Source organism: Capricornis sumatraensis, chromosome 23 (assembly GCF_032405125.1).
Source record: "Capricornis sumatraensis isolate serow.1 chromosome 23, serow.2, whole genome shotgun sequence".
NCBI classification, from domain to species: Eukaryota; Metazoa; Chordata; class Mammalia; order Artiodactyla; family Bovidae; genus Capricornis; species Capricornis sumatraensis.
In genome coordinates, this window is record NC_091091.1 from 19,320,682 (window position 1) to 19,330,339 (window position 9,658).

Below are 9,658 nucleotides of genomic sequence, written 5' to 3' on the forward strand. Positions count from 1 at the left end.
GTTTGCCCACAGGGGTGAAGAGGGCAGCTGAGGAGCTGGTACCCACTGCATGGGTCATCCCACCCAGGGCCCGCTGCCCACTACGCAGTTCTGACTGTAATAGGAGCTGGTGAGGGGCCAAAGACCCTTCTCCTCTCCTTGGACCAGGAGGCCAGCTCTGTTTTCTCCTTCCTGGGAACTGCCCCCTCCTTGCAGTGAGCCCGAGCCTCACCCCCGGCTCCAGAGTGTCCATTTCCAGATCTTCCCCTTGTGTGACAGACGCACATAGCTCTCGATGCACATGGTTTTATTTTGCCACTTGAACTACGTTTTTCCTGTGCTGGCCTGAAGGGGCGGGGGTGTGGGACGAGCTGCTGGATCATGGGCCACAGTTGTAGCAGGAGTAGTGGGATGCTGCGTCAGAGTGCCTGTCACTTGACTCCCAGGAAGGCTACCCTGCAGCCCAGGCATAGTGTTAAACTGAAAAGGGCTGAGGCAGAAACGGGCACTGCTTTTCCTCAGTCTGGTGAGGAACGGGTCCCCTGTGACAGCTCAGCAGAAGCCTCCGGGCCTGTTCTGGCCCGCACAGGCCAGTGGCAGCAGTGAGGCTGTCTCTTCTTTGCCTTCCCCAGCCCTTTGGCAAAAGTCTCTGTGACTCCTGGGGAGGATAGAGCCGGCCCCGGCTCAGTGTCTGATCTGATGGAGGTAGCTTGTGGGTCCTGGCTTCCTCCAGTTCCGGCGGATCCGGGCACTGGCCCTCCTAGAGTTCACATACTGCTCACTGGAAGCCATCTCCGTGGCGCTGCTCGGTGGCTCGGCCGGCGGAGCACAGGGCTCTGCGGTTCTGCAGGGAACAGTCACGTTAAACCAACATCAACAGGAAAGACAGCAGGGACTGAAGAGATTTTGGTCATGATGAACTATTAAAGCACACTGTTCAGAGCCAGATGAGACCAGGGCTCTGGTCTCATCTCTGCCCCCAGAGAGCTGCGTGACAAGGCAGAGCTTTCAGACTTCTTTTCTGTAAGGGGAGTTGGACCAGATCAGGGGTGTGACACTCTGTCTGTGTTTCTCCACCCTCTTCATCCTGTCCTGATACAAGACCAGAGGGCAAGTAGCCTTCTTAAGATGATTCCAGCAGGGATTACTGATCAACTGAAATTCATAGGAGCAACAAAGCTGATCTGCTGCCCTGGCCCTGATGACCTCTGAAGGCCTTGGGCCCAGAGCGTAACCCAGAGTGACTGCTTAGGCCACCTATATGGTTCCACTTGGTCTCTTGGGGGCTTGCTGTTCCTGAGTGGGCAGCGACCTAAGCAAAGAGGTGAAGGACTGGGGGAAATTCCTGGTGAAGTTTCTCAACAGTTTTTAACCCTTGATGTCTCTATGGTACTCTCCTGTGCTATTTTCTCAGCAGTCCCACAGCTCAGATTATCACCCAGCTTACTTTTGAATGTTACCTGTTCAACAACAGGTAAATAGGATTTTTTTTTTTCCCTTCCAAACCATAGTCCCTCCCTCACTCCTGGTTCAGAACCACTGTGAAATGAGGTGGCACTGAGTGGACCCAGGCACCCCTTCCCATAGGAGTTCACAGGGTCATAGGTGACCCCAGCAGTAACAGTCTAAGTGCCAACCACACGGTAGGCACTGTGTAGACCTGGCAACAACCCCAATGGCAGGTACTTCACAGGGAGGCCAGGCCAGCGGCTCCAGGCCACACCAGCCGGGAAATGGAGGAGCGGGCCTGTCGTGCTCCATGGCCTACCTGAGCCTGCTGCAGTGGTGTACCGAGGGGCCTAGGGGCTTCTGCCGAGGGGGCCTCTTCCTTCGGAGCCTCTTCAAGGCCTCGGCCACACGATGGTCCCCTGCACACTCCCAGACGATCTGTGCCCGTTCCTCGGCCAGCTGATCCCCACTGCGCTGAAACAGGCCCTGGATCTGCAGCAGCTCAGCGTCCTGGAAGATGTTGGCCGCGGCTTGCTTGCGGCCCCGGACCTCTGGAGGGGCCCGCCAGGGGGGTGGCTCGCTGACCACAGATGCAGGGGTGCCCATCCTGGGTGCTGAGGAAAGAGCAGGGAGGGACGTCAGCAGCTCAGTGGGCCCTTCCCAAGCCTGGGGGTCTTGACCAACGCAAGGGCCTCTGGTGTTTCTGTTCTCCAGTAGCTGAAATAGAATAAGTCTTGACTTAAAATCACTGATTTCCCAGGGCACTTTGGGGAGATAGTAACGATAGTCAGACTTTACAGTGTGTAGATGCCTGACCTATGTATTAAGGGTCGCAGAGGGTAAGGATTGTGTATCTCCACTTTAGAGGTGAAGATGCAGCCCTCAGATGTTAAATGACTTTCTCATGGACACAAAGCCATGTGTAAGTGCAGAGCCAGAGGCAGAGGCCAAGTCTCTCTGGCTTCAGTCCACGCAGACCCCAGGTCCCAGTGATACCACCCGTAGCAGCAGCAGCCGAAATGTCTTAAGCACTCAGGTTGCAGGTACCCCCATAACAGCTGTACTCACATTACCATCGTTGAATCGAGAATGAGCACAACTGTCCTAGGAGGTAGATACTTTTTAACCTCCTCATGTCACAGCTGAGGAAACTGAAGAACAATACTCTGATGCTGAGACCCAAGCTCTGTGGCACAGAGGCAAGAGAGGGGCTGTGGCCTTGGGCTCCACAGGCAGGAATCCGGCTTCTGGCCCCCTCTGCCACTTACTGGCTAGGTGATCCTCCTCGCCTCCGCTGCTTCCTGTGTAAACTTAATCAGCCATACAAGTACCTACTTCTTAGAGTTGCTGTGAGGGCCGAGTGAAGACACAGAAAGCATTGAGACCACGCGAGATGCCCCACCAGTCTGCTTTTCCGTCTGTGACACTGAGAAGAGCATCCTGTCTTCTATTTTCAAGCTCCCGGGGGGAAGGGGGATGAGCCAAGTCCATATAATTTAGTTAAACAGCATGAAATAGACCAAGAAGATCTAACCACAGTCCGAAGAACCACAGAGAGAAAGGTAGGGGCAGAAGAAGGGGCTACGGGATTGAAATAGCCTCTCAGCGCAGAGGCTGAAATCTATGATAAGTTCAATAAAAGTTAGGGTCGGGCCAGTGCCACACCCCACTCCATATGCCAAATGAAAACAATTAGCTCAGGTTTCCTTAGTTTTCAGTGAATGGTAAAGGGATAAGAGGCTTACCCACCTTATCCTTGTCTTCACCACAGCCTGAAATGGCTATGGGATTGGAAAATAGACTGGAGACCAGGAAGACCAAAGACTTGGCATTATACAGAACTGGCTTTTGAGTCCCAGCTCTGCCGGGCTTCCCAGTTAGCTCAGATGGTAAAGAATCTGCCCTCAGTGTGGGAAACCAGGGTTCAATCCCTGGGTCATGAAGATCCCCTGGAGAAGGTAATGGCAACCCACTCCAGTATTCTTGCCTGGAGAATTCCATGGACAGAGGAGCCTGGCAGGCTACAGTCCATGGGTTGCAAAGAGTAGGACACGACTGAGCAACTAACACACCCAAGCTCTTCCTGGCTGTGACCTTAGGCAAGTTACTCAATCTCTCTGGGCCTGTTTGCTCAACTAGAAAATGGGGCTAATAACACGTCTCAGGATTATTGTAAGGATTAAATGGGTCTAGTGTGTATCAGGTCCCCAGTGGGAGCTAAATAAATACAAATGCCCCTCTTCTTGGCCTTCCGGACTTTTTCACTTACATCAGGGGTGTAAATGTGGACCCTCCTTTTCCTCTGAGCAGTCTGGCCTGAGCCAGCTGAAGGCCTTGCCTGTGCTCCCTTCTCCCTGCACCATCGTGAGCCTAATGGGGAAGGTTGGTTGCTAAGTCAGACCCCACTACACAGCTAATTACAGAGAGATCAGTCAACCAGCAGCCCAGCTTAAAAAAGAAATCAAATTGGAAATAAATTTAAATAAAAAATGTACATACTCAACTGTAAAAAGTACAAAAGATCAGAATCATATAAGAGCATTACCAGCTTCCTATCCTCAGCCTACCCACCTGCAGACGTAACCCTTACTCTCACCTGCCTTTGATGCTCTTGAGAATTTGAGCCATCTCTCCCTCCCATTCAGACTCCTCAGATGACTGTTCCCCACCCGCCCTTGCCCTGGCCTTCCCTCCTCCTCACCTCAGTAGCCACCCTCCTTATAATTTCTACACTCACTCTGTTTCTATCATAACCTTCTCTCTCTTTTGAAAAGATTTAGTAGCTAAAATAAACCTGCAGAAGACTTTCAGATAAATTAAGTTTTTAAAAATGTGCTTTTTATCTGGAAAATGGGGATTTTAAAATCTGCCTCTCTGTAGGCATCATTATGGGAATCCAGTTAAGACCTAATATGTGTGGTAATTAAACCTCCAGAGCTGGATGATATAAATATACTGTGACCAGAAAACAACAGTCACCAAGTCACACTTTCAGGCTGATAAAGAGAAGCAAAAGCTAACTACTATGGGGTGTTTGCCTTGCCAGGTGGCGCTAGTGGTAAAGAAACCACCTGCCAGTGCAAGAGACATAAGAGACGCAGGTTCGATCCTTGGGTCAGGGAGATCCTCTGGAGGAGAGCATGGAAACCCATGCCAGTATTCTTGCTGGGAGAATCCCATGGACAGAGGAGCCTGGTGGGCTACAAGTCCAAAGGGTGGCAAAGAGTCAGACATGACTGAAGTGACTAAGCATGTACGCTGGGCGTGTTTATTCTGAATCAGCAACGTGCATGGTATCATTTCATCCTCAAAACCATTGTTAGGAATCAAGCACTGTTAACCTCATTGCCATTCATAGGGTACTAAAGAGGACCTGAAATACAGGTCCAAGCTCACCCTAGCCTCAGGTGAGCCCTAGTCTAAGTGACTGCGGCCCGAGCTTTGGAATCACCAAGTTGCCCTCACAGCCTGGCAGCTCAAAGCACATTTCTTCCCATTATATCTGTGAAGACTGTTTCACTATTCTTCTCTAATTCATGTAGGGGGAAACGCGCCAGTAGAAAGGGAAGAGGATGAATGTCCCACACCCCAGGCAAGAATCGGGGTGTGGAATTTGTTTTAATCTCCACTAGCGCCAAAGCTGTCTACAGGGTGACAGGCTGCCCCCAGCCTTGAAGCCGTGGCACTCTGAAGGGGAAGAGCCCCAGCCTCTACAGAAGAAACCTGGAACTGCAACGCAGCCCAGTGCACAGAGATCTGGCTCGAGTCAGGGGACTAGCTTTGAGCCCGAGCTGCCACTCACTGGCTAAGAGACCTCAGGCACTTCACATGGCCTCTGTGGGCCTGTCTTCCTTTTACAGTGGAAAGGAAGGGTTTATTCTTATAGTCTCCAGGGCGTGTGCTGGTGTTGAGAGTCAATGACTCCATGACAAGGCTAGGTCCACACGGAAGTGGAGATGAGTTAGCTTGTCTGCTAGAGCCCAGGAGCAACATGTGTGGACACGTCTGTATAGTTAGGTGCCAGAGAACTCCCCTTTTCTGCCCTCCTTAGTCTTCCCTGGAGGCCAGACACTGTTGTGCTGCTGTGGGGTTATGGTCTGGTAAAAGAAAGAACTCACTGCTCGAAAGCATTCTAGTGACCTAGGCTGGCTATGGCCTAGAGTAGACTCCTAGGCTGATCTGTGCAGTGGGAGAAGAGCTGATAGTCCTGCTCTGGGACTCAGGCAGTCTCACCTGCCCTTCAGAGAGACAGGTCATAGGATCAAACAGCAGCAGCTGCCTTAGGGAGGAAATGGCTGAGCCTGACTTTCCAGATGGTCCAGCCACCCACCTCTACCAGGGCTGCAAGGCCCTGCCTCCAGCAGTCAGTTACAGAGTTACAAACAAACCAACAAGGAACCATGTGGGCAATTCTGAGCACCCAAACCTCAACCATATCCTCGTGAACCTCGGGGAGGTCTTGGCAACTCCAGATTTTGAGGTCCCTCACTCCTGGCTTGGCCTCCCACCCTGGAATTCAGACAGCAGAGTGAGGCTGGGAATAAAAATCAGTGATTCCAAGTAGGATTAGATGGTAAACTTTGAGAAAGCTGAATCAGAAGATTCAGGAGAAAATTTACTATCAGGAGAAAATTTCCTGTCTCATTCAATGTGTTACTTTCCCACTGATTTCCTGGACAAGACCTGAATCCAGGGAAGTCAGTGTGTACTTGAACAATGGCACTTGTTTAAACTGGGAAATGAAACCATGGGGCTATTAAAAGATTATAAATGGATCTTTCATTTCAGAGCTGACATAAAAGATAGGCATGGATCTGTGAGCTGATGAGTAAAGACTAATTGCAAAATCCTTCAATTTGATCCAAACTAGCTTAAAAATGAACTCACAAAGTAAATGTCAAATGTTGAAATTGAAGTTCAACTTGTTTTGAAACAGGCAATAAAGGAAATGCTAAGCTCTGACAAATATATTTAAAAAGTGACTCACCATGCACTGAATTTGCAGTATACAAATACGGTGTCCAACTGAGCATTTTTTGTAATGTAGGAAGCTCAGTTCAGACAGCTTTTCACACTGTGGTCTCGGGGAGGTGCAGAGAACTATGACAGGCACAACACACTTGTGTGACCTGGGCGGCAACTGAGCCCTCACTCACTCAGCTCACCCCCTTCAGATAGCACTGGTGATGATGATAATCTGTAACCAGAGGCCAAGGGCCTCTTAGAAAAATAAAAAAAAAAACCTGGAGGCTCTGGCCCAAGGCCCATATCAACATTTCTGGCCTTGGCCTGTTTCCCTGCCCACTGGACAGCAGCCAAAATCAGTGGCTCCTACAAGCAGGAGGGTCAGTCCAAATGGCTATGTGGGTCCTGCCTCCCACAGGGCCTAGCTCAGCCAGTAGAGAACTAGACACAGGTTGGTCTGCAGTTCTGTGTCCCAGAAGGTAGAGAAAGGAAATGGACCCTTTCCCCAGGTCAATTCTCAGGTATGACTTGGAAATAAACTCCGGCTAGATCTAGGATTAACTCTTTCATAGAGTCCAAGAACCCTGAATTCTGGTTCTGCCATTGATAACTGAATGCATTGGCAGGCCTTGGTTTTCCCCTGCCTCAATTCGCTCATCATCAAAATGGTGAGAATAGATAACCCGTAGGGGATAGGAAGATTAGTACCGTAGTATGCCAAGGATCTATCCCAGCACATTACATCATGAATGAATGATGGAAGGGAGTAGTTATTGCTGTTAGTCGCTAAGTCGTGTCCAACTCTTTTGTGACCCCATGGACTGTAGTCCCCCAGGCTTGTCTGTCCATGGGATTTCCCAGGCAAGAATAGTGGCTTGGGTTGCCATTTCCTTCTCCAGGGGATTTCCCTAACCCAGGGACCGAACCTGTATCTCTTGCATTGGCAGGCAGATTCTTTTACCACTGACCTGCCAGGGAAGCTGATGGGAGGGAGACAGGCTATTTAGCCACCAGGGACTATAGAATCTCTGCCATTTTCATTCTCACTCATGAAACTCCCTCAGAAAGGGCCTTCACTTTTGGGAGAAGAGAGTAAAGGGAGATAGGTTCATCTGTGGACTTTTAAATCATACCTGCAGTAGAGGCTCCCTGTCAAGCTTGCTCCCTGTCAAATGCAGAACAGCACTTCCTGAGAAGTAATATCTTTAATCCTCACAACACCTCTATGAGGAGGCACTATCCTTGTTACACCCATTTTACAGATGAGAAATCTGAGCTCAGAAAGGTTTGGTAACTTCCCAAAGTCATACAGATGGGTAGGTGATGAGACTGGGATGGGAACCCTAGTCTGATCTCAGCGCCCACACACACAACCACTGCTATTTTTGTTCCTGCCAGATGGCTGAGGAAGTCTTCATGGGGAGGAAGGACCCAGGAGGCTTTGAAATATGCTATCTGCTTCTGCAGGTTTTGGAAGGTGCAGGGATCAAAGGCAGGTCTCCCAAGACTGTGTGTCCGTGCCCTCAGCACTCCATGGTCCCGTGGGGAGTTAGAGCGATTACTCACCACGCAGGAGCGCAGAGCCAATAGACCTCCAATCGGGATGGGGTCAGCTAAGATGCCCCCACTCCAACCCCTTTCAACGCTTTCGAAAGGGCAGGCGCAGCTCTGGGCTTCCTGCCGCGATGGTGCTCACAAGGACCAGACGGCGTTCATCAATAGGGCAAGACCTTGGGAGGGGGTATCCTGGCTGAGGTCACACGACGATACCACCAGAACGGGTCTGTCCCTGAGTCTTAGACGTGGCCGCTTCGCACGACGGGCCCTAACTGGACCTGGGAGTTCGGGTCTCACCCACACCTCTGCTCTGACAGCCCTCCCACACGCCTCCACCGCAGCAAAAGCTTGGCTGTCGACCTACGTACCTGGCCTCCCGAGGCGAGCCACCTCGGTCGCAGCCGCAGCTCCCGGGAGAAAGCGCTCCCCAGCCCCGGAACAGCCAATCCTCAGCCGAGCCTAGATGAGAGCTCCCGGCGAGCCTTCCAAAATCGAACGCGGAGACACAGTGAGCCAATCGGCGGCCGTAAAGAGGCGAGGGGCGTGTCCCGGCTCCGCCCCCTTCTCTCCACTGGCCTGGAAATCGGAGTGCGAAGGGGCCTCAGGTCCAATTAGCGGCGGAGCAGCAGCGAGGGGCGTGCCCTCCCAGCCCTTTCCCTCCGCCCACTGCCACCCTCGCACTGCGCCCGGAGGTGCCCCTCTCATTGACGTCAGTCCTCTAGGACAGCGCGGTTTTGCTGGCTCCGTAGTGGGGGCGGGGCCGCATTCCTGCCCCGGGGTGCGGCGACGGCTGGCCCTGCCGGGTACACGTGACGGATGCCCCCCTGCTCTGGACCCGAGGCCTGTGCGCGCGGAGCCGCCTTTCTTGCTGCTGCGTGTGGCCCTCTGCAAACGGACTTGCAGCTCCTTGAACTGTACTCCACTTGTCTTCTGGTTCCAGCTTTGGGAGAGGGGAAGGGACAGTCAGTGCGGTAGTCAGACCTTTGGTTTCAAAGCCAGAATGTCTTGGGTTCTAATCTTGAAATCGGGGAATTTACAGCTTAGCAAAATATTGAAAAACTAAAAACATTTAATTGTGAATTACAGTTGTGATAAACATTAGGAAGGAATCTAAGCTCCCTTGGGGAGGTCCTAGAAGGCAGAGTAATATTTTTCTGTGAAGGAGGCGTTGAGATTGAACAGATGAAGAGGCGTGGATCTGGGAAAAGAGGAGGGCACATGCTAAGGCTAAGGCCAGGAGGTAACTTGATTGAGGAAGTCTTGAATTGAGGCCTGGAGTAAGGTCAGCAAGAGAGAGAGAGGTGGGGAATAGCACTGTATGTGTTTATTTAATAGACATTTTATAGCACTTACAATGTGCCAGTAATGCCAGTCAGAGTTTACAAATATTAACTCATTTCATCCTCATGACAAATTTGTGTTTATAGAAATTCACTTTGAGTACAGCTTGAAACTTGGGTTGGAAGGGCAAGACTGGATGTAGGGTGTCCAGTAGGCCCTTGATCAGTACTTGTTTGCTTCATTGGAAGACAAGTTATTTGTGCACTGGTTTAAAAATGGCACAAAGGGAGCCTGGGAATAAGCAGCTGGGTCTCCCTGACTTCTTTTTCACTTCAGAGCTGACCTTTGTAGTCATTTGAGTTCTCTTCTGTAAGAGTTGCAAGTGGGGGGAGAATAAGAGCCAGCACGTGGGGCTGTGGGTCCCCTT

At 51.1% G+C, this 9,658-nt stretch overlaps 1 protein-coding gene across 3 annotated transcripts; it reads right to left on the bottom strand.

Annotated features, from left to right (window-relative positions):
- Window positions 1-291: 291 nt before the first annotated feature.
- On the bottom strand, window positions 292-8,461 carry AVPI1 (arginine vasopressin induced 1). Of its 3 annotated transcripts, none has more exons than XM_068961406.1 (3): window positions 8,319-8,461; window positions 1,748-2,042; window positions 292-823 (listed from the first exon to the last, which is right to left on the bottom strand). In XM_068961406.1, the coding sequence occupies exons 2-3, from the start codon at window positions 2,032-2,034 to the stop codon at window positions 664-666; spliced, it is 447 nt and encodes a 148-aa protein (XP_068817507.1). In that variant the 5' UTR covers window positions 2,035-2,042; window positions 8,319-8,461; the 3' UTR covers window positions 292-663. The 3 variants fall into 3 exon arrangements, with proteins under 3 accessions (XP_068817507.1, XP_068817508.1, XP_068817509.1); XM_068961407.1 differs by having other exon boundaries at window positions 1,748-2,145; window positions 8,319-8,447; XM_068961408.1 differs by lacking the exon at window positions 8,319-8,461 and adding an exon at window positions 7,960-8,181.
- Window positions 8,462-9,658: the final 1,197 nt, after the last annotated feature.

Bases quoted from the DNA above. Each gene is read 5' to 3' on its own strand.
- AVPI1 (XM_068961406.1), bottom strand. From the start codon at position 2,034: ATGGGCACCCCTGCATCTGTGGTCAGCGAGCCACCCCCCTGGCGGGCC. The intron at 824-1,747 runs GTAGGCCATGGA...TGTTCCCTGCAG, and splicing joins CACCACTGCAGCAGGCTCAG to AACCGCAGAGCCCTGTGCTC.